Here is a 24332-nt window from a genome sequence, read left to right on the forward strand (position 1 = left end):
TGAGCTAATGTAACTGGTTTTCTCACAGGATGAATAATCATTCAACACCTTTCTGAGGCAGCCAGGGAACCAGCCAACATAATGAACCGTGCAGCGTTTTCAAATTTGATCCTCTTTTCCCAGAGATGAAGCGTGGCGACTCCCGCTGGTGCGTCTGGATTGAAACAGCCGCTCTGTGTGACCCCGACACCCACGAGGCTGGCAGCCGGGAGGCGACGGCCATCTTTGTCATCAGCTGGGACACAAAGCTACAAGTCAACAAGTGCTCATTCTGGGCCGAGAGGCCCGTCACACTAACACAGGGCAATGTCGCAACGGGACGTTTGCTTCTGGAAACATGAGATTTGCCTCTTGTAGTGCCTTATGGAGCATTTCAGCGTCATGGCAATGCAATTCAAATTTAACGTGGAAAAAACTAAAATAATCTGTGGAACTATAGGGCAACACATTGCTTCAAATGACAACTGGTGAAATTTCAGTTGTTTTCTATTTTGAAGAAGAAAAAAAGCCATGATGTGCAATCAAGTCGTCCTGAGTACTTATTAGATCATTTGAATACTTTTTTTTGTGGTGAAATCTTAAGTTGGATAAATGTTATATTTAGTGAAGTTAAGTCATTTTCTTGTTTTACTATAAGACTATTTTCAGTTTCATCATATTTAGGACAAGCATCCATCAGTAGGGTTAAGCATCAATCAAAGTGACAACGTTGTGGCCCAGTTTTTAACTCAGAAAATATCAATAATATCAGTCTCGAGGTCGTCTGAAACTGCTTCGTGGTGTTATTTTCAAAAAAAGAACCCGTTGGATATTGTATACAACTGACTGTATTCACTTAGATGCTTGTTTTAAATCAACTATGTGAGACTTCATTTGTTTCAACTGCCACCATCTTGGAAACTTTTTTATCGAGACGGATCCGCTTTTAATCACTTAGTGCCATATTGTTGAAAAAAAAAAAAAAAAAACATTCTAAAATCCTCTAGAAGGCTAAGACCCCTTTTTACGTGAGAGCATATTCAAGTTTATGGTTTCCACTTTGTACACTTAGGAGCCGTTGTCATGTAAATGCAGTATCTGCAGCCGTCCCGACATGTTTGGTCACTGATAACACACCATAGCTTCTTTGGTCGTGACGAGCTTTCTGTGTCTATGCATTATGCAGAAGGTGAACTGTACATTGAGGAAAAAGCTACAAAGGAAACAATCTCCGTTTGTATAAGTGAACTTTTTATAAGGGGGAGAGAAAAAAATCCTACCAATGCTTCTTCAAATCATGTACGCCTACATTTGTTCAGTAGATCAGACGTTCTCATCCTTTTCTCCCCAGATGAAGTGCATGTGAAGTTGGTGATAGTTTGACCAAACTGCAACTAGAAACGGACCCCGGTTTAGTTTATAGCCCCATAATGACATTTTGATCCAGTTTGGTCTTAGTTTTTTTCCAGTTCATTTGTAACAGTACCTCAACCATGAGAGTTGCATGTCTGGACACAATGAACCTCTGTGGAGAGGTCGTGTACAAAGGATTTTATTACATTTCCTTAATAAAAGCAGGTTTATATTCATCTTTCTGGACTTTTCGTCTTTCTTTTTACATGTAAAAAAACAAAAGAATTACTGCGTATTGGGCCAGATAATAATCAGTCTTGTTGATACATCATATCATTGTTAGGCAGATATCAACTCTGCCGTTTCAGTAAAACCATAACCAAGCGACCTTGACATCCTTCTAACTGTCAAAACAAAACAGCTCTTCGTTATTGGGCCAGAAAATACTCCAGGAACCTCGTCGTATGGAAAAAAAAGCCATAAAGTAATACAAAAAATGTAGTATAAAAGTCTAGTAAATAGTTTAGTTTGTCGAAATAATAATCAAATAAAAACGATATAGTATGATAGTTAAGATTATTTGTATAGGTTATAAAAGTCTTAACATAGTATACCACAAAGAAATGAATCTAAAAAAATGTCATCAGTATGTCATAAATATGCCATAAAATATAACAAAACACTCCAACGTCCGTTTGTGTATTTCTTACATGTTAACGTTCAATTCTGTTAATCTGACATCACTACATGAGCCTGATCCTGGTTATGTTCCATAAATAAATTAGGATACTTAAAATAAAAGGTTTGCTTGTCTGTAACCCAGACAATATCTTTCTGCCTGCATTGTAATAAAAAATGCAGAGATCCAGGAAACCCTCAAGGATGAGCGTGCCATCGTTGCCATGGTTACCTGGTGTTCTGGATGGAAACTGTGGGAGAACTGGTTGCAAATGGTGGCGATGAGGGAGCTACTGGCAGAGAGGTAACTCTGTAGCTTCAATTCATCAAAAAGGAAAAGTGTGCGTAAGGATGGAGACTCTGTGCTCCACGTTAGGAAATGAGCGAGTTTCAAACTCACTTTCTACAGCCACATAGAACAAGTCTGTCGACAGTCAGCTGTTTGAAGAGAAGGAAAGAAAAGGAGGAGACAATATCAAAGTGACACACTAGGAAAACTATTATTTATTGGTTTTGTTTCGTTTTTTTTTAAAAAAAGCTTACACTCATTGAGTACAGCAGATAAAATCTCCAAAAGTCATTTCGAAACAGTTGTATTTGGAGTACAGAATGTCAGATTTTTTTTGTCCGATTTTTCTTTACAATTCTACATTTGAATCAAGGTTGAAGTGGCATCTTATAAATTATGTAAAAACCTGATTAACACAAAACCACAAAAGGACTGTAGGGGACATCAAAAAGAAAAGAAAAAGAAATAACATGATGTGAATTTCATGTTACCCTCTTTATTATTGTACACAATATACAAACTGGTCCTTTGTATCATTTTTCCTCACTTTTTGTCTACTGTCTTACTCGGATTAAAAGGTGGAGATAGATAAATAAATAAAAGTATCTAAGTATCTCAAAAGGACATGAGGTAAGTGAGTATGGAAAGCATGTTAACTCCAATAGAACAAGCAAATAGCAGAGCTTGACCACGTACAAAAAAAAACAAGAAAAATACCATTTTCAAGCACGGGTTATTGAATCCATGACCAGATGTTACCAAGATATCGTTTCACACAGTAACCACTTTTCTAATTGAACAATAACATGTGATTAGAGCAGCGCATTGTGCCCATACTGAATAATAAAAAAAAAAAAACATATTTCGGCTGTTTTTTTTAGGAAACGGAGAAAAGAAAGTTGCAATAACTACGACTAACGACACTTGGGAGGGAAGTTTACAGCAAAACAACACAGGCAGAAATGAGAGTACGAGTTAACAACATAGCACAGAGATGGAGTTGCAGATGTCTCGCAGATAAAAAACAAAACAAAACACAGCTTCTCCAGTTCTGCTGCGGAGCCGAGAAGAGAGAAAATAAAATGACACACTGAGCACGTAGATGTTGTACTGAGAGCCGCTTACAAACAAGTTGAATGTTTCTTACCTTCACTGATTAGTGCACATTATCTGTGCTTGTCAGAGGATTTATGGGTATGATTGTTAAGGGAAATGGTAAACTATTGTGTTGTTTTTCGGGCGACAAAGTAACCACTGGGATTCCCAAACGTGTGATGGGTTTGCTGAAATAAAACCAGATTTGGAAATGTATGGCGTGTGTTTGAAGCCGTGAGGAGCTGCTGGCGTTGTGAGACCGGCCGCTGGGCGGACAAAAACCATGTGGACAGTGTCTTCATCTGCTCTTTACATCGACACACTTCAGCTCTCTGTGCGGACCTTTGACTCCCCCTCTGGCAGTGAAGGGAACTACAAAAACACTGTCGACATACGCTTTTGTACGCCGGGTTTGACTGGCAGGTGTACTGATGTGCTTCGGTACGTTTCTAGCTCCTCATCGCCGATCCGTCTACACCAAAGAGACACTACACTACTAAGTGGAGCTGCTCAACGTTCCAAACGGAAGTGCAAAAAAATGGCGGGAGGCAGCATGCGGCGAGGAACGGCTAATGCGATCATCAACAGCTATTGCATCCGAGTGAATTTCATGAAAATGGAGGCGATTCCCTCGTAATAGAAACAGATTTGGTGCAGTGGGTGAATCTGCTCGAACACATGTTGAAACGCTGGTGCACAAATGTTTACATCGTTTTACAACTTCATCCATCGGCCATGACCGCAAACGTGGCCAAAGCAGGAATGAAGTTATAAAATCTACACCTTAGAAGAAAAAAACCCATACTCTTAAATATTAAAATATTCCCGCTCAACAGTACAAATCCGCCATTATGATTTAGGTGAACTACGTTTAAGGATATTGCTTTTTCTCTTCTTTTCCTCCGCTGCTGTCCCTCTTCTCCTTCTTTTCAGATTTCTCTTTCTCGTGTCTGGACTCCTGTGAAGCAACAGCACACAGAAGTGTGAATTAAAAACAGATCCCTCGTAATGGAAATAAAGCTACTCATCATTTATCACCAATTTACCTTGAGATGTAATATTTAAACAGTGAAAACACACATTTTAAGACTACAAGCCTGAATTAAAGGTACATGACATGGTGGAGGGTGAAAAGTGACCTTTTTGCCGCCGGAGGACGTCCGCTCAGGTTTCACAGACTCCGCCTTCTCTTTACTGGAAGATTTGGATCGTTTGCTCTTCTCCTTTTCAGCTGAAAGCGGGGAATCGCAGGTGGGGCTCGCGCTCTTGCTGTTTTTGGAGGAATCTGGTGGGAGAAGATGGAGTTGTTTTAGTTAAGCCTGTATGTTGCTGGGCGAGTGGCTGCTTCAGATGTGTGGAGAACAAACGTACTCGTCCCATTCTCATCCTTCCTGCGTTTGGACTCTTGGCTCGTCTCATGGTCGTTGACGAGGTGATCCTGAAACAGAAGCACGACACGCAGTATGTAAACAAAAAAATCCACGCGATAGGGATAGTTGTCGAGCACATGTGAAAATAATGAGGATCCCTGGTTGCGTCAACCCTGACCAAGAACAATAGTTTAAAAAAAAAAGAGAAGGAAAACAGCTTAAACTTTCCAAAAGCTCATTTCCAAAAAGTGCTTGGTCTTGTTGGATACTGACTCGTTTCCTTTCTTTGCGATCCTTCTCTTCCTTCTTCTCTTTGGACCGGCCTTGTGTGTTGTCGGAGTCTTTCTTCTCCGTCTCCCTCTCCCTGCTCTTGGACCGGCTTACTGAATTGTAGTTGGCGTGGTGCTGCCAAGGCAATTATACATGAACAGAACGAGACAAACGAAAAACATTTTTATGTTGCGTGTTAATATCACTACACATTGATGTTAGTGTTACAAATGAATAAGCACCGTTAGTAAAACAAACAAACAAGGGTGTAAACAACCAACGATGAAATCTATATTTAATTACTGTGTCGGTCTGAACTCCAAATATTAACCGATTATATTTCCATCCACAAATCTTGATCTAGTACTGAGATTTAAAATTCTCTGAGGAGTTTTGTAATAAATATTGATCAAGCTGACAAAGCTTTAGCAAAAACAACTGACTCAGCCAAATAAAGTTGTATCCAATTCCACAGAGCCAATAAAGTGTCTCCAAACTAATATGGTTGAACAAACATGAGAACGTGCTCCGACTAGGTTTCACGTTTCCTGCAGCGTTCACAGCAAAGACTACAAATCATGGCTCAAGCCCAAAATAACTAAGAATGCTCAGTTATACATTTTTAATGTCAAAACAGAGGGAGACACTTTAGTTCATTCCCCTTACTAAGCATTTCTAAAAAGTATATAAACATTTAACGAATGGCTTAAGACACTATAATATGGTAAGAACCAGATGCAAGTGTTTGTTAATGAATAGAACACTCATAAATGGAGACCGACGGATGAACAGATAAATGATGACACCATCGTAAAACAAGGCTGTAATAACATAAAATGTGTTTTCTTATTTTATGTTATAGGACTCAAAGTGAGCGTTATCGTACAGGACATGTACACTTCCTTTGGTTTGTGATGTCTAACAATAAATAGCAGCAGGCACATGCAGTTCAGATGTTTTTCAGAATAAAAGAGAGCATTCAGAGAAACACATGAGACATTTAAGTCATGTTGTACGTTTTTAAACCGATATTGTCTTGTAACCCTGATTAGCAAAGACAGTGACACTGGTCGACAGAAAGAAGTGTCAGGATAAGATGATACAAACACCTTCAGACACAACGCTAGAAGTTTATGACACAACCATCATTTTCTTATTTAATATAGGTCTACATTATTTGTAAAAGATGAACCTTAGGTAGGTGTTCATTATTCATATTGATGATAAATCAAAAGACTGTGATGTCAGAGGGGTTGATGTCCGGTTCAGTTCTTAAACTCATTGCTGTGGCTTTTACATCCAACAAATGATTGGTGATGGTGACACCTGAGCTTTTCCACTCCTACCGTCCTGATTGCAAAGTGTGAAAATAACAAACAACGGTGAGATGGAGAAGACCACAGACATCTAAAGGGTGATATTTCTTGTCAGCAGCGAGTGTTTTGGCACCTGAACAAAGAAAACAGACAATCTGAGAGAAGGTAGGAGTAGCAGAGGCAGTTCAAACCTTGGATGTGGTCTCCTTGGGTTCGTTGCTATTGTCCTGTAGGGATGAATGGAGATGACAGATGAGCTGGGAGGGGGTGGGGGGGTTGGAAGGAGGTTGTCAGACAGCAGTAGAGAGTTGGAAGAAGGGGTTGGGGGTGGGGAGTCGGGGCTGGCCGGACCAACAGCATACTTCTCCCTTGACCTCTGACCTTCAAGGACTAAGGCTTTGACAAGGTTATTAAATAACGGAGAGTTCATAAGCTCAACATCTGGAATGTCAATACTTAAATTAGAAAACCCTGAGCATATATGAAATAACTGCTAGTCATATAACTGCAGACATGTCTGCAACATCAGGCAGCATAATATAGAAGTGCTATGGTGCAGCTTGTATTTAAGACATCTAAAGTGCAAGTGCTGTAAATAATGTGTATGCGTGTGCCTGTGTGTGTCAGACAAATCACTTAAATCCTATGTGCTTGGCTGCATCCCTACATAGGTAACTGTTGCTGTCACTTACAGTTCAGGAATGGATAAGACACAGGGAGCCTATTTCTCTGGTGGAAGGGTAAAATAAAGAGCTATCACGAGCTTCCAGCGGTTTGGGTAAAGCTCCAGACGATTCCGGCTTCGCCCACTCTTTCCCTCTCTCTCGCGCTCTCTCTCTTTGTAGGGGTAGGCTTACTTCCCGCTGCATTTTTGGCTGATTCAAAACTGCGACATTCATTTTCTCCGTAGATCTCGGTTGCTGGTGGCTTGCGAGGAGGTAGTGCGACTGTGGATGCTGACGGCTGGTAGTCGTGGGGATAATGTTGTAGGGGGCCGGCAGGACTGACTGGACAGCATCGTGTGAAGTGAAGGCGGCATGCAGGCCGTTTTTACAAACGGAGATAGAAGGGGGGCGGTGACTCGGCCACAGCAGAGGTGCTCCTACGGCAGAGTGGTTTGCTGGACACCATCCGACTCCACCGGATCCGGGCTCGTTGAGGGGACTTTAAATACTTTACAGCACTTTAAACAGGATATCTTCTCAGCTCTCAAAAACAGGAAAAAAAAATCTTGGACACCAATTCAAGTAGTAAAAAAACTGCTCTGGTTGTTTCAAAAAACATTTGCCATTGGAGAAGGCGAAAGCTCTTGGTTTGGCAAGCCATTTTACTTCAGGTGGATATTCTCAAAAAGCTAAAAAAAAAAAAAAAAAAAAAAAAAAAAATCCACAAGGAATATAGAAATGCTTAAAAAAAAAATCTTTATCTTCCCAAGGCACACTGACTGCTTTCATTAATATGAAAATAGATAAATATTTCAATATGAAAATACTCAATATACACGATATTCTCTTGACTAAGTCTTTGAAGGGTTTTCTCCCAATTCTGCAAAATATTAACGGTGATGTCCATGGATTGCTTTCCAACTCCCATGGATTTGGTTGGGGATGCCATGCCTGCATGTACGACAACTCCTTGGTGATCTTCAGGGGCTGCTGGAATGTGCAACGGCAGGGAACGCTCCGGCAGATAGGGAAGAAACTGGCACTGCCTTCCTCAAGCCATACTAACCTTAACAGACGACGAGTGGGACGGAGAAGAGTGACTGTCGAGCTTTCGTCTTTTGTGATCTGTAGAGCAGAGAGTGAAATCTGACTTTAATTTACCTGCACATCCGAACCTCATGAATGCATTACTATTACTAATACTACATATACAGTTACTATTATTTCATTTGATGCATTAAATGTGATGAGCATCAGTCCTCTCCTTAAATAAATCTCCTTAAAAATTACATCCAAGTGATTAAATATCATAAAAACAAAATGTCCATACTTTTAAATATAGGTGGACTATTTGAAATGTTTGTATTCAGTGTATGAGCTGTATGGAGAGCGCTGCAGTAGAACAGACGGCCAGAAAGACTCCTTACCCCTCTCGGATTCGGCTGACTCCGATCTGGGAACGGGTGACTTGATGGACCCGGTCACTGCGCTCCGGTCTCCTTTCTCCTTGCTCTTGGACTCCTTGGACGGCTCCATTGGCTCCCCGTTGCCGGCTTTGGCCTTGTCGTCTTTGCTGCTCTTCTCCTCGGCCTTCGCTTTCTCCCTGTCTGCCTTGGGGGTCTTCTCCTTACCCTCGCGTGCCACCCGCTCCTCCTTCCCTGCTCTCTCGTCTCTCTGCTTCTCCCGACGGTTCTCCACCTTTGTCTCTGGAGTGCTGCCTGGTGTCTTTTCCTTTTTCTCTTTTTTCTCCTTCCCGCTCTTCTCTTTGTCATCCCGCTCTTTAACTGCTTTGGTGCTGCGAAGGAATTAACTTCTTTCTTATAAACGTATTATAGACTTGGAGAAGTTGGACATGATGTCACTTCAACAGCTGCTGTGACATCAAGTTATTGCAAATGAAGCTGTGAGTCGTATTTACCTGTTGAGAGCACCGTTCCCGTTGCTGGTGGTCACTTTGGCCGCTGCACTGTTGGCTTTATTCACTGGCTTTGTGGTCCCCTGAGTTTTATCCTTGCCCCGATCTGCATAAAAACAAACCAAGAACAGTATGAGCTGGAGCAGTAGGCTATGTAGAACCAAGTTGTATGTCATTAAGCATATTATTTATATTGTCAGTGCTCCAATAATATTGAAGATGGACAAGTGTTTATGTATTGAAAGTATTTTAATATTTGCCAGATGTGATGAAATCTGAAAGAGAATGATTCAGCAGTTGCACTGTAGATGAAAATAAAGTCTAAACTTAATGTGGTACAATAGCATATTTTATCTGGTTCCTTACTTGTGAACTAAATAACATTTGCGTATACTACACTCATCAGCGTTGTGGTGTTTCTAATCACTCACCACCATCCTCTGAGGTCCCCTCCTCGGTCTTGCTTGTGCTGGTGGCAGGCTTGCCTGTGCTGCCGGGGCCGTTCTGCTGACTGGCGGGGGTCGCGCTGCGTGCCGGCTGCTCCTTGTGGTGAAACTCATTCTCGGGGACCATGTGCACCTTCTGGGATTTCAACCGACCTGAATAACTGTAAGATGCATAAAGGGTTTATACCAAGGCAGAGACAAAAGCTCCCAAGAACAAGTTTCACACATTGTGAAAAAATACAACATAAAGAGAGCAAGGCGAAGCATTTCCCTGCAATAACAAAACCCTGCAAACTATAAATAAACACAAGCGGCCACGGGCATTCATAGGTGGCCATCAGTATCTACCCAAGTAGAGACTTCCACCACGAAAAGGATTTGACCCAGAAATACATCTTCAAGCAAATATGAAACAAGACCAACTGGACTTTCAACATACTGCAGCTTTAAAGATTAAATACTGTATGAGGAATCTCAGGTTATACTGATTTACATCTAGTGCACTGGGGCCATTATGTCAACTCATTGATTACTTGATTTGACCAACAATTCTTTACAAAGAATCACAAGCTAACCCTCTTGTCATCTCTCACAGATGTGCTCATAAGTTTCTTTGAAATAAGACATTCAGCATCAAAAAGACATAAATCAACAAGGACCAAAACCAGACCAAACCAAATCAGGAACAACTCTTTGCTGGACTGGAATGTCGAACCCCTTTTTTCAAATAAAGCTTAAACATCTGCATTTGTCAATCCTGGGCGTCTGAATAGATATACATGAATTAGATACGGTGCACTACTCTTCTTCCTACGTTTCCATTTTCTTTGACCACACATAATATAGGCTAACGGTATGCTCTGCAGAGAGCTGAACAGCACACAATGCTGTTTTACCCCATTGCTAAGGCATAGAGGTCTGGCCTCTTGTCCTTCTCCTCGAGGCAGATCTTGTGGACACGGCACTCCAGCGCTTGGCCCAGGTTCAGGACCTTAGGGTAGCAGGGCAGGATCTTGGTGAGCACGATGAGAATATTACGGATGTGGGTGTAATCTCCAGTCTCGAGGCAGTGAACTGAAGCCTGGAGGGACAAGAGGATGCGATGTTGGTTAATACACACCTTCCACGGAACTCCAACTGCAATTATCTCGACAGAATTTTAAAGAAGGAAAATAATGATGAGAAAGGGCTGCTCACTTTAGTCAGCATGTAGTGCCATTTGTGCACCACATGCCTGAAGTTCTCATAATCCAGCTGATCCGCTTTGTTCCCGCCATCGAAGCCTGTGGCTCTGAAAATGGTCAGGAAGCCAGGGTAATTGACGCACTCCTGTGACCGCACAATAAGAGCAAAGATTAATTGCCAGCTAGCAGAAAATGCTACAAGTACATTTTAAGTGACAGGCGCAGAGAGCAGGCAGAAATATTCACCTTCTCATAGATTGCACGGTCGCTGTGCCAACGGGTCACCGTCTCCAGCATGCAGCAGAGGAAGCGTCCGTAGCGGTGGGACTCATTCTCCGTACAGCTGGCTACAGTGTAAATGATGGCGGAGAACACCTGCAGGGTGACACAACGTAGTAAATAACTAAGTGTACCGTTTAAAAAAATGTGTTGCATGCGGAAAATTCCATATCATTAATCATATTGTTTATTCTTTTCCAATAAATCACTTGTTTGCCTTTACACAGCTGCTATCAAATGTAGATGAATTACTTTTCACCATCATGTGTCCCAGCATGTATGTATGCAAGTGTCTTACTCTGTCATAGCACAACAGGGTGCAGAAGTTGGGGGTCTTCTGTTGGTGGACCAGCTCGACAAAGCGGGCACAGTACACGGCGTCGATGGAAGAGAAAATGCAGCGGGGGAACAAACAGAGCTGCAGGAACTTTGTTATGGTCTCGTTCTTTGTGGATTCTGTCAGAAAGCATTTAGAGTTGTATTAGTAAGACTGATACATAATTAACAAGATAATACATTTAGAGTCTTGATGCCCCCCCTTTGCTTGTACATGAAACAACACATGAAAACTGTGCTCCAACCATATATTGGTTTATTTTAACATATATTACATATAGAGTCATCTGGTATATACACTTCTGAAAGTGTAATTCTATTCATATAGTTGCTGTATGTTCTTAAGCGAGGAACCTGCAATTTATTGGTTTGGTAAATGCACTTAAAAGATCAAATCACACTCAAACGGATGCACTGCTTTCTTCTCTCAACAGAGAAGGCAGAGCCTTGTGGAAGACTGTGCATACACAGAGTAAGATACAGCAATAATGGCATAACTATAAGAATACTCACTGGCCAACAACCAGTTGTCTTTCTCCAGTTTGAGGCGGTGCAGAACCCTTTGGACGTGCTCCAGCTGCTTCTTTTCCTCCTCCTGCAGTTTTTCCTGCAGGGCGGTGCAGCGTTCCTTCTCCTTCTTTTTCTTATTCATGGGCTACAGAGCAAGCAGGGAATATTCACATCACTATAGGGTCCCGACTAAGAATTTACATAGTTGAATCCGATTGCTACACAAAAGCTTTAGTTAATTGTAAAATGGTCAGGAAATGGTGTTTCGGTGTGGGCTGCTTAGTAACAGCTGTGGACCGACTACTCACTATCTCCGGGTTCTCCTCGATGGCCTTGATCTGGACCTTGAGTTTGTTGACCTCACGCTCGTAGGCAGAGTGTGGAACGGCCAGATCGTACATGGTGAGGGACCAGAAGGTGGCGTAGAACTGGGGACGGAGGTCGTCCCAGACCCGTGCCGGATGGAGGGACACTACAGCCTCATGCACTGGTGTCATCACCTGTTCACAGGCTGCCACATACTTATGAACCTTCTGCTGCTGCCGGTTGCCTTTCTCTGCTTTCTTCAGCTCATCGTACTTAGACTGTTTGTAGAGAATATAAAATTAGGCTGCTATTTTCTCAAAATGCAAAAAGGAAGTTCCATTTTAAAGTTTCTTAGTGATAAAATAAATACATGTATACAAATAGCACAAAAGGTGATAAAATGTGAAAATATAGTTAGAGAGGATACAATAAGGTAGTGAAAAAAATCACACATCCCAAACTTACAAAAACTCTGCTATCAAATACCCACACTTTAATCTGCCATGTTTGATGGTTAATGGCTTTAAGTGTTAAAACATGAACCAGATTTTTCAAAAACTCTATTATCAATTTCTACCAGAGTGGATCACCTGTTCATATTATAAAAAACTAGAATATCTCTCAGTAACAGAGATGTAATAGGAGGCACACTGGGACTCAGACAAAGCAGTCCACTCACCAAAATCTGATGGGCATACATCGGCCGAGACAGGAAGAAGGCAGCATCATGTGGAGTGTGGAACTGGTTACAAAGGATGTCGATGGAGGGAACCCGCTTGATGTAGTCCTCGGTGCTGAGGTTGGAGGCCAGAAAGCCACCAAATTGCACCAAAGTGTCATGACACTTCAAGAATACAGATAATCAAATGAATAAAAGAAAGAGAGATGTATCTTGTTAGAAAATGTGCAGAATATATATTGTTTACTTTACTGCTTAAGAAAAATAATAACATTGAGGGAGGGTGCATACCTGGTCATACAGGTGGCCAACAAGTTTGAGGTGTTTCTCTCCACCCTCTAAGAAAACCACACCATTTCGTTGCTGGGCCATGAGTAAACACAGGGGCAAGGCCAGTTCGTGGTCCAGTAGTGCATCCTTCAGACGCTGTGATGACTTCTTAGTGTTCCTGATCTGGCCGAAGTAGCCGCCCTGTTGAAAAAGTCACATCCATGACGATGATGACCTGAGCTCAAGTGCAGCAGCGGTTAAGGCAGTCATACAGAGACTGCATCAACGAATGTTAACCGTCTATATACCTCAGCTTTGAGTTGCTCCCCTCCGGTCATGGCCTCTAACTGCTCCGAGGTCATCTCATCTGTGATCTCAATGCCAGCCATTTTCTGAACCACCTCTTTTAGGATCAACAGGTCAAAACTGCCAGGAGAGGAAGGACATAGAGAGCAAAGCACATTTTCTGATGCATTAAAACGCATAAGGAGTGAACCAGTAGTGAGGCATGGGATGTAAGAAGAACACCAACAAAGACACATTTAATCCTGTTATTTGTTGTTTGGAGCAACTCACCTCTTCCCTGCTTTTAGCTGATTTGTGACATACTGAAGCAGGCCAGCCAACTCAATGGGGTATTTTCTGAACACAGCTCCACACAGACTTGCCAGGCCTTGGTTGACAAGACAAACAGGTGTGTGTTAGATACTCATTAAAACATCAAACAGTTCCTCTTGTTTTGCATGCATGCAATGAATAACTGCTGGACGGTAAGTGTGAAGCAACATACTCTGCAGCCAGGAGGAGATGGTGGTGTCGTCGTGTTTCATCTTCTCCTTCTCAGGATTGGCCAGAGCCTCAATGATGCAATCTGAAGACAGAGTTAAGTGGAACAACAAAGAAAATGGAAAGGAGCCTTTAACACCAACACCCCACTGCCTCCAACAAACACACATACACGTGTGTTAGCTGACTGAATAAAGAGTGCAGGATACAGGCCAAGACATCATAGTTGAGGGATGTGAGGTATTTCAAGGAGTCCACCACTGGAACGATGAGGTTGTCGTACCATTGGATCTGAGAAAGCATCTGATAGACAACAGGACAGAGGAGGGGTTGAAACATCACCAACTTAAGGAATAAACATGTTAAAGGCATATGCACTACACTTGGACTGATGCTACCACTTAACTTGCACCCAGTGGCCAAACAAATCTGTTAAAGTCATCCACTCTGTAATATCCCCAGAAGTCAAGTGCAGGTCAAACCACATATTGCGGGAAGCAATAAAAGTGGCTGTTCCGAGTACAGAAACATTGTGTGTAAATGTTCACCTTCTCTTACCCTCTGTCCCTCTAATACACACACACAGCAAGCGTTGTGGTGCTCAGCCCTGACAATGCTATTATAATGAACTCATTAATTAAGTTGGGAGTTCACAAGTCCAGTTTGGGTAGTTGATCATCAGCAGATTGGCTCAGTCATCAGGCAGAGTGCTGAGGTTTGAAGCCAATTTGGAAAATCAACGTCTGTGAATCAGTAGATAATCTTTTTGGAGATAAATCAACTTCCCAGTATGAACACTAAAATAGCCCTTATTTAGACCATCATATCCTAAAAGATTCAGTGGAACAGAGAGTGAACAAGGTGCTACATGCTATAGAATTAATTCATAGTTTTATTTTCTCCTGCAAAATCAGAAATTCATTTGGCTTTGTACTTTGTTGACGTCATTCAAAATGGGACGTAAGTAGAATAAAGAAATCACAGCAAAATACACTTACATAATCAAAGAGGATGGTGGGATTGCTATGGCTCAATTTGCCAATCTGCCTTCCAGATTGTTTCACATTCTCTTTGGTCAACCGCCTAGGGGAGGGGGAAGGCACAAGATGGGAAACAGCAGATTTACAACACAAGACGATGCGAAGAGTGCTGCAGAAAAAAAACTGTCACTTCTGTAAACTTCACAGCAATAGAGAAATTACGCATATGGTTGTAATTTTGAGATTAAGTAGGTTTTTATAGCAGCACAAAGTCAGAATAATTACTTGACTGGCATTCAAGTATTCAAAGTATTCAAAGTCACATTTTTGATTCTTGTGCATATCATAAAGAACATTACTACCTCATATAAGCAGTCAAATATATTTTCTAATCAAATGTGTTCCTTAAGGTTACAGTGAACAAGCCGTACACCGAACCAAACCAGTGAAACTGGAAATCAGCCCAACCCTAATGCACAGTAATATAGTTCACTGGGTTCGGCAAAATGACTTACTTCATAATGTATTTGGCCCTTTCTACAGTCTGAGCTTTGACTTTAACCAAGAGTGGATGGCTGGTATACGTCTCGTTCTTCCACTGTCCATATAACCGGTACCTGGGAGCATAGAGAAAAGAAGCACAATTAAACAGGTCTAGCTACACAGAATTCAGAAATATTAACACCATGAACAGGACACTTAGCAGTTGTAAAAACAGCTCACGTAGACCAAATACATCAGCTTACAAAGCAGTCCTTGAACAGTTAAGTAGCCACCTTCTGTGTAGCATTATGTAGAACTGCTGTTATGAGTGTGACTATTTGCCAGATAAAAGAAGGGTTCATTTTTAACCTCATTTACAGTAGATCATTCAGTTTAATAAACAAGAATTTCGCCTCGCAGCTGTCAGGTTTCAGTTTACATCCATATCTGGCCAAAATGTCACCACTGCATAATGTAATTTTGTCAAATTGTCATAATTTGCATGTGATTTATTGAGTTATGGCCAAACGTGATTTGTGAGGCCACAGAGACCTTTGATCACCAAATTCTGACCCCTGAGTCCAGTTGGATGTTTGTGTGTATGTTATGTAATTTAATTCCCTCCCAGCGTTCCTACAATGCTGCATTCATGAGAATGGGACATACAGACAGCCCACGACTGTCGCCAGTGCGAAGGCAAGAAAAACGACCGCTCTTCAATGGTTGACTTACTCTTGTAAGAAATATCAAGGAATATTTATAAGCCTTAAGATGCATCAACATATTCAGAGCAAATATACTGTACATTACACCAACACAGCAGACCATAAACCAACTGCACTACTAATCCTGTGTCCCTTCATATCAAAGCCTTCCTCTGACAGAGTTCACATAGACTGCAATAATCTACAAGAACTACTATGTTCTTTAACTAAAGGTGTTGCATCATTAAATGTGGCAAACTGACAGACAACTAAAGTAAAAACAAAAGAAATTGAATAAAACTCTGGGAGTTTGAAGTGTCACTGCTCAGCAGCAGGAGGGAAATAAAAATAAAAATCAAGCATGATTTGATGAGCTCAGTGTGATTGTGCATGCTACTCTTTCCTGTGTGTGTGTGTGTGTGTGTTTCTCACCTGTGCTGGTAGGGAAAGAGTTTGAAGAGACCCCACAGTTCCTCGGACATGCAAGCATTGCACTCCATCAGAGAGAGAGAAGGGAGAAGCACCTGGTCGGCGATGCTCAGGAAACAACTCAATAGTGTTTCCTGCAATAAACAGACAACAATAATTAAACACTACAGAGATAAACTGGTAGGTCCACTTAAATATGACTCTACAGTTCACTCTTTTGTCATAAAGACAGTCGTTAGGTTCATACCTACCATTTTGTCTTTGACATCAGGTCGGCCATCACTTTGGTACTGAGAAGCAAAGCACACAAAATGATAAGTCAAAAAAAGATTTAAGCTGTAGTGCAGATGTAGTTATATAGTAATAACTAGTAATATTATGTACCTCTTTCATGAAGCCCTTGCCCAGACGCACAATCTTAGCAAAGAGGATAGGGTCGTGGGAGAGGTGAGGGCCCAGGTAGCAGATCATACTGAATGTGTCCTTGCGTAGGTCTTCAAAACTCTCAGCAGGCCGGGGGGCCCGCTTGTTCCTCAGTGGATGAATCACACATCCCCTTGCCCCTTTTGGCAGGCCAGCCCTGTGAGGAACAGACCAGTGAGGCAGAGCCCATGTTTTCAGTTTTATTTCTTTCACTGAATGCATAAAAATGGTATGTTATTCATGAGTAATTAGTCCAAGCTGTCTAATAAAAAGGTATCTGTGCATGCTATGACTACACATAGTGGACAGTAAGTGAAACAGGAAAAAAAAGTCTGCACCTTCTGTAAAGAGGCTCCACCGTCAGGTGCACAAGCTGGCAGAGGGCCAGTGCAATGGCCTTGTGAGAAGAAGCATAGAAGGATGGCATCTGGTCCATAATACTCTGGGCGTGGTGCCAGTCTCCAATTCTAAGCAGTGCTTCCAGCAGACCAAGCTTCTGGTTATCAGGTGGCTGTGGGCACAGAAAAGAGCAGCAAGTGAGTGTCGTGGATTATTAAATATGCCAAAGTTCAGTAACACTCAATAATGCAGTTGGCCCTGCTGCAGTCACACTCCAAAGCACTGCATTCTTTAAACCATTTATCTATATATCTTTTAGAGGTGTGCTAATAGTATCTGACACAATTTGGGCAGAAACATGATGTTGACAATTCTTCAAATAATCAGTTGAGTACTGTAGGTGTAATTTCCCACATTTTTCACATTACTAAACCTCAACTGCTCAGACAATCGAGTGTGACTCTTTTATTTTAATATTATTCTGTGTCATGGTTCCTTCCAGTCCTGCTAATCCCCTTTTGATACCTTCTCATTCTTCTCCTCCTCCTTTTCTTTCTCCTTGTCTTTATCTTCACTTTTCTCTGAGGGCAACACAACCATGACCAGCTTGCGGGCGATCTGCTTCGCCTCCGAGATATCTCGTTTGTGTTCCTCTACGATGGTGGCATCTACTGGCAGAAGCTGGAATGACAGAGGCAACAAAAGAGCTGAGTGTTCAGAATCAGCTTCAGTTTTAAAATGTAGTATTTGCAGTTTGTTTTCCTTACATGTACGTAGAGATCTTCCAGCTCTATCAGGTTATGGTGAAGCAGAGCAGCAGCAATGTGGTAAAGTGACTTGGGGGTTTCCTCATTGGGCTCCTGAATAAAGACATCAAAAAATGTATTAGCATCAAAAAAGACAGACTATTTGTGATGTAATCACACCAGCCAATGGCTTGGACCACACCCATCTTCAAAGTTGACTTTCATTTTGATCTCAACTAGACAACTATATATAGTTTCATGACTGCATGTTAAATAATTGCAATGCTATTGCGGTGAGAATATTCTGCAATCCACTAGTGGAACCCCTGACAGAATATGGCTGCAGACACACAGCTGACAAACTCACAGCTAAACTAATTGATGTGAATGCATTTCTGGGTGAAACAGGACAGGTGGCCGGGACATAACTTTGGGAAGATGAATGATGATTGATTAAAATGGGTTGGTTCTAGCTGATGTAAGCAGGCGTCATATTTTGTTTTCCAGGATGAAAAATACATCAGATTTTGATATAAAAATACAAAAAAAATATATTTTGAAACCTTTTGGTATATTAAGGAGGTGCACAATGTGGCCGGGATGTAATTTAAAAGGGTTAAGAAGTCCTCTTTGATTTCAGCTCGACGTCATGTTGTGGTAGTGGCATTTTAGAGTAGTTTTACGTATGTGTATATGAGCACAGTATCGGCCGGATACTCTATAGCCTACTGGTATTGGTGCATCTCTAATATGTGGTCTTGGTAACAAGCACTTACAAACTCAATAGAACATTACTATGGGGCATTTTAAACAAACAAGCAGCTCATGCTATTGGCCACATTCTAGTTTTCAGTACATTCGATCACCCGGTCTTGTAATTCTCACCTGGTAGAATTTGAACTTAAATCCCAGGATGTGGCAAAGGGTGAGTGGCTCACACATGTAGGACTTGATGAGAGACAGGAAGAACTCATCTTGGTCAGCTCGACTCTCATACACCTCCAGGATTATGTCCAAAACACGATTCGGGTCCAAGTTGAAACATCCTACAGGAAGGAAAAATAGTGAGGATGAAGCAGGCCATCAGGGGGGCCATACTCTGAGTATGGCCGAGACTACCGTTAATGCTGAATGTAACAATGCTGAATTAAACAATTAACCAATTGTTAGGTACCTATGAGGGACTTGATGCTCTCCAGGACAAGGTGGCTGGTGATGTTGCCTGAGAGGTCTTGGCCAAGTTCGGTGATTAGTTTGGCATATCCCTCATTCTCCTCCCTTAGCAAGTTAAATTTCTGTTGCTTGTAACTGGGAAGAAATACAAGATTCCAAAATTAAAAACACTCATAATAAGTTGATTGTGGTGAATTTCCATTATCGGGAATGATCATTGGGATAATATCGTGAATCGCAAGTATTTTGGCCAGGATAATCGTGACATGATATTTTCAAATCGCCCGATGCCTAATAACTGTGCACTCTACTTACAATAGTTTCGTCTTGATTTTTACAATCTTCTGATTGAACTGATGGGCTTGTTTTATAAGTCCAAGAGATTCAAGGGTTTCTGGATCAAGCCTCTCTTTCAGGATGGCCTCCGGAACAAAAAACTGAAATAGAAAAATTAACTAGTTCATTCATTAGTTTGAGCAAAATCAGTAATGCATCTATGACATTCATTGGTATAAATGGTATAAACGTTACAAAAGTTCTAAAGTTCTTATACCAAATCACACTATTCACGCACATGCAGGACAATGACATTTTATGAGTTTATAAGGGCCTGTGTCCACAAAACACACTTTTCTAGCAGAAAAGTGGGCCCCACTGGGGAGCACCGCATCAAAGCATTTTATTGTTTTATTAATGGATAAAAAATAATTGGAGATTAATAAAGAAATCGTATTCTTACCAAACATGCTCCCACCAGCTGCGTGTAATGGTCTCGTTTGACTTTTTCTTCTAGTGCACCAGTTTCTAAATCTGTGAAAAATATTGTTTAAAAACATTATGAAGTCAAGTTTGCTAAACACTAAAGACTACTACAACTATATAATAGTACACAGTATATTTGACTGATTTTCATGCAGTACTTCGGAAAAACCCAAATTTAATTTACCCAGTATACTGAACACATCTGCTAAAATCGATGGCATGTCATCTCGGAGTTCCTGAAAGAAAAACAGACATACAATAACCTTGAAAATCTGAACATATGAGTCCAAAAAATTAAAAAAGCACTGCGATTTCTGTGCAGACACAAAGCATGACAGAATAAAAACAAGTAATGAACCAGGAATAAGAGCTTTGTCTCTTTAAATATACAGTGTAGACTGTTTAATATTGTTGTATCCCTCAAACAAAAAAGGATTTGTACCATCATGTCCCCAAGGACGCTGGCGACAAGATCCAACTTGAGGTTCCCCTGTACAACCTGCCAGCAGACCTCGTATAAGGCAGTCTGTATGTCTGGAGGGGAAACGGACAAGAGACAGGTCATCTTAAAACGAATCACACACACAGGACAGGAAAATAAAAATACTTTGATATTAAATGGGAAAAGGACACAGAATTGTCAGGCTGTATATGCTTTGGACGCTGCAATTTCTCTACATTTCTCTTTCCCAAAATTTCTGAATGGCATTGAGGCAATGTACTTGATCAGACAGGTAGTAGAGATCCGTGTAATTTATCACCAATTAATACTATATTGTTTAAAGGACATTTATGTGTGTTTAGTTATGGTGATGAGTGCGTAGACGTTCTCCTCTGGCACAAAGAAAAAGAACATGTAGTGGATGGATATGAACATTTAACTGTTTCATAGTATAGTAACAACAAATATAACCGGCATAAAATTATAATTTACTGTGTGCCGAGTCATATCGTTAATGATACATTCATTACATCCATACAAATACACTTTTATCAGTGCTTTTGCCATCAAACATTTCAGCTGTAAACTGAACTTTTCTAATCTAACTTTAGCACATCATTTTAAAATATTTCCTTTTCTTACACAACTGATTGGTTTAAACTACAGCAATACCCATGATGGATGTGTGTCTGTGTATAACAGGAAGGTTTAAACACATTGAGAGGCAAACAAAAAACAAGTCTAAAAGTTTACACCGTGTTACGTGCACGAGTTTGACCACAGGATCAGTTGTATTTCTTTGCGGATCATTTGTGTTTATTCTTGTCACCCAGTTAGATGTGTTGGCTGATATAACCACTATTGCTGCTTTGTACATGTTGCGGTTGTAGTCCCAGAAAAACCGGGTAATCTGCGTCCTGTCTGAGTACCTAACATCACACGGAGGTGCTCAGTGAATTTAATTGAGCTGTATTCACTGTGACTAGCAAGACACACAGGATGTCAAAGTAACTACATAATGAAGTCATGATTTGTTAAGTCTGTCTGCAAGAGGACAAGCAAATAACTTTTAAAATGCTTGTTTTCTTAATGCCGTTTGGATCAATCTGTGTGACCACAGACGGCTGTAATATATCATAATTGTAATAATTGTATTCAGGGTCGGGGGGGGGGGGGGGGGGGGGGGGGGCTGGAGCCGATCCCAGCTAATAATATTATAATTTATAATCTAAATGTTCCATTTCTGATTAAGTGACGTCAGGATGGGAACCTCAACGCTGATAGGCTTTCCCGTATTCACATCTTTGCATTGACTTTGTATGCAATAGCACCATGCGAAAAATCGGATTTGGAGTGAATGTACCATAACAGAAATAATCAACTTACCTCTAATCTCACTTCCATGATCTGTTTTAGCTGTAAGGTCTTTGCAGAGTTGAATGCTACCAAATAAAGAGACAATATTCTGGTCAGTTAGAGTACTCAAACATAACAATCCATAGGCTCTGCTTATACTTAACATGTATACAGTCACTAACATTGCTTTATACAGCTGATTAAATTGCCAAAAAACCCTGCCAGTGCATTGGCTTCATTGGTTACAGTTACCTGTACATCAATTCTGTTGTAACATCTGGGTGACTTTAGCATTTAACACCACACCCAATCTACAATATCCCAGATAAAAACGAGAACATTTGGAGGAAAAATGGTTGATATTTCAAAACTCCCTGGAACTGTTTTCCAACCTGGATGTATCCAAGATGACAGAACCAAAGACCTAACAGTGTAGCTGAAAGCTCAAAGAAAAGGCAGATTGATCAGATGCTTTGTGCCGCCTCAATGTCTCTCAAGATGCTAGAACTACTGTACAAGCAATGGTCAGTCAGAGATATTCAACAGCGCCAAACTGAGAGGGTCGGGTCAGAACCCTGGGGTTAAACATAGCATGGTCGATATTCATGTAAAAGGATGATTTTCATTTCTTCAAGTAAAAAAATACAGTCACTGACTCTCAATCCCACTGTTTCACAAGCAAACCTCGCTGAACTATCAGACACATGCAGATCCAAATGTCACATTATGTTGTGCCTTGTGAATGTTATGTAACAACTATGTGCCACTGTGATTATCACATGGAAATTGCCCTTTCACTTGCTGCCTGCCATAGTGATGCTACTGCTACAGGACGGCATCTTCAAATGACAAGGAGTCTGTAAGGCTTGCTGGCATAGGGTGTTTAATCATGACCCTCCAACTTGGGGATTTAACACGGTGCTGCCCAAACACACTATTAAGTATTTAGCCGTTTGTGTGAAGGGGAATCAGAGCAACATTTATTAATATATAGCTGCTAGATTGACTGAAGCGTTACAGCTTCATCACAGCTCTGTATGAGATTCTCTCCATAGTAACGTTTAAAAGTTACTCATTTGTTGCAGCCATCTCCAACACGTCCATATTAAAGTGATATCAGCCACAGACATACGTTTTATGCACAAGACTAAAAAATGAGTAGTTTGAGTTGGTGTGGCTGAATCCAGGCCTGATTTAAATATGCAAGGCCCCGTACTGTGGATGAGCCTATTGTCTCTCTCCACCGGTACGTGATGGCTAAACTAAAGACAATTAATCAAAAACATGTCCCCCTGTAACGGAACAATCCAGCCAGCAAGCCCAGTGTGCGTTAGGGCTTGATTTCCAGATGTGGTAGGACGAGCTAAGGGGGGCTGCGGTTCGTGGATTTGTACCGAAAAAGTTGATATTCGCTGTCAAGATATCGTTGGTTAGCACCAAGCGCGTAATTGCGTATCAAAATGTAGCTATATATTAGTCAGTTAGCTAACTGATGGGTTACCTATATATCTATCTTAACGTTAGCTGACAAAGTAAAGTTGAAGCGTGAGCTATACGATAATGTTGCAAACGCCACAGTCTCCCCCCAAGAGGTTTTTAAATATTTCTATTGAGAACGTTTGTCGAAAGAAATCATGAATATACATATATATGGGCAATAAAACGTCTAAAAAGGCAAACGAAATCACAGACGCGGTAGCTAGCGTTACAGCTAGCTAAATTGCTATAACGTTATGTCAAAATCAGTCGTTTCCCTCCACTTGATTACTATTTTCATTGCTGTTTACGCGACACAACGCCGGCTAGGAACTATATTTCCGTCAATTGCTCCTCGGCTTTCTGTTGGCAAACTAACGGATCTGTGTGGATTTCGGCATCAGATTCACTTCAATTAAGACGATGAACTATATCGATGCAGCCAGGAAACGAGCTACACGGATGCTACCTAGCTTAGCGTCGATAGCCACTGTGTTTACGAATTAAGGGATGGCTAGCCCAAGTGCTAGCATGCAGGTAACGTTAGCTAGTTACATTTAGGTAACGACTACGTCGCATGTAACGGATTAAATCGACTGTACTCGCCATCAATGCCAACTATTTAGACGATGCGTCTATTGTTTCCGAATAGTGGCGTTCATTGACGTCAGCAGTCCACTTGAGATGTTTTTGTTAGCTTGCTAACGTTAGCGCTTATGTTAGCCCTAACGAACACACTTGAAAGACCGGCCTTAAATCGCAAAGCTAGCTACGTCTTTCGTCTATTTGTTAGCTTCTGTCGACCGACCACTGTTAAACACTGTAACCTCCAACACCGTGCTTAAGTTCAGAACTACTCACAACTCGTGTTTTCCGGATTTTTCCCAGTTTTTGATCCATTCACCAGGGAGGATAAGTGTCGCCATCTTCCATACACACAGCCCGGATGTCTAATTCATCATGGCACACACAGGGTCAAATGTGGTGGTTAGCTGCTGCTGCTGCTGCTAGCTCACTGTTGCATGGTGGGACACTGCCGGCGGTCTCCGAGGGCTTTGTTAAAACGGAACTCTGTGTTCCACGAGTGGAGACGGCACCTTCACATCAGGGCGCACTGTGATCCAGCTACTCTACAATTGTAGTGACTAAAGACTTGAAATACATTTCACCACCATTAACAAGATTTCAAACCAACACTACTTCTTTTTGAGTACAAGCTTGATTTGCAAAATCCACACTGCACTTGTGTTTGATCTGATCAAGCCAAGTTCGTTCATTTGTACACTTAATTTA

General features: G+C 41.3%; 2 protein-coding genes across 5 annotated transcripts in view; one reads left to right on the forward strand and one right to left on the reverse strand.

The window, feature by feature from the left end:
- gria3a (glutamate receptor, ionotropic, AMPA 3a) overlaps window positions 1-1566 on the forward strand; it is a 61045-nt gene extending 59479 nt beyond the window's left edge. For both annotated transcript variants that reach the window (XM_084029630.1, XM_084029631.1), the window contains exon 16: window positions 124-1566. The gene's annotated coding sequence lies outside the window, so the exon portion shown is untranslated. The remainder of the gene's footprint in view (window positions 1-123) is intronic.
- Window positions 1567-2485: 919 nt separating this feature from the next.
- thoc2 (THO complex 2) lies at window positions 2486-24089 on the reverse strand. Of its 3 annotated transcripts, none has more exons than XM_084029620.1 (39): window positions 23901-24089; window positions 21594-21649; window positions 20208-20299; window positions 19950-20001; window positions 19743-19813; window positions 19319-19440; window positions 19005-19138; window positions 18716-18876; window positions 17852-17944; window positions 17610-17765; window positions 17084-17256; window positions 16707-16902; window positions 16574-16612; window positions 16326-16456; window positions 15222-15323; window positions 14725-14809; window positions 13936-14029; window positions 13731-13811; window positions 13517-13613; window positions 13249-13366; window positions 12962-13141; window positions 12671-12835; window positions 11994-12269; window positions 11689-11830; window positions 11138-11295; window positions 10807-10935; window positions 10574-10705; window positions 10273-10457; window positions 9362-9537; window positions 8934-9036; window positions 8443-8810; window positions 8082-8140; window positions 6542-6577; window positions 5038-5169; window positions 4766-4832; window positions 4534-4679; window positions 4276-4352; window positions 3447-3493; window positions 2486-3350 (listed from the first exon to the last, which is right to left on the reverse strand). In XM_084029620.1, the coding sequence occupies exons 1-38, from the start codon at window positions 23963-23965 to the stop codon at window positions 3466-3468; spliced, it is 4677 nt and encodes a 1558-aa protein (XP_083885746.1). In that variant the 5' UTR covers window positions 23966-24089; the 3' UTR covers window positions 2486-3350; window positions 3447-3465. The 3 variants fall into 3 exon arrangements, with proteins under 3 accessions (XP_083885746.1, XP_083885745.1, XP_083885744.1); XM_084029619.1 differs by having other exon boundaries at window positions 2486-3353; XM_084029618.1 differs by having other exon boundaries at window positions 2486-3493.
- Between the last annotated feature and the right edge of the window lie 243 nt (window positions 24090-24332).

This window comes from Eutrigla gurnardus, assembly GCF_963514095.1.
Source record: "Eutrigla gurnardus genome assembly, chromosome: 15".
In the NCBI taxonomy this organism is placed as follows: domain Eukaryota; kingdom Metazoa; phylum Chordata; class Actinopteri; order Perciformes; family Triglidae; genus Eutrigla; species Eutrigla gurnardus.

Excerpts from the sequence above, each read along its gene's own strand:
- thoc2 (XM_084029620.1), bottom strand. The coding sequence starts at position 23,965 with ATGGCGACACTTATCCTCCCTGGTGAATGGATCAAAAACTGGGAAAAA. Across the intron at positions 13,142-13,248 it reads GGGAGCAACTCAAAGCTGAG|GGCGGCTACTTCGGCCAGAT; the intron begins GTATATAGACGG and ends CTTTTTCAACAG. Across the intron at positions 3,494-4,275 it reads GGAAAAGAAGAGAAAAAGCA|CCATAAATCCTCTGACAAGC; the intron begins ATATCCTTAAAC and ends TAACAATCATAC.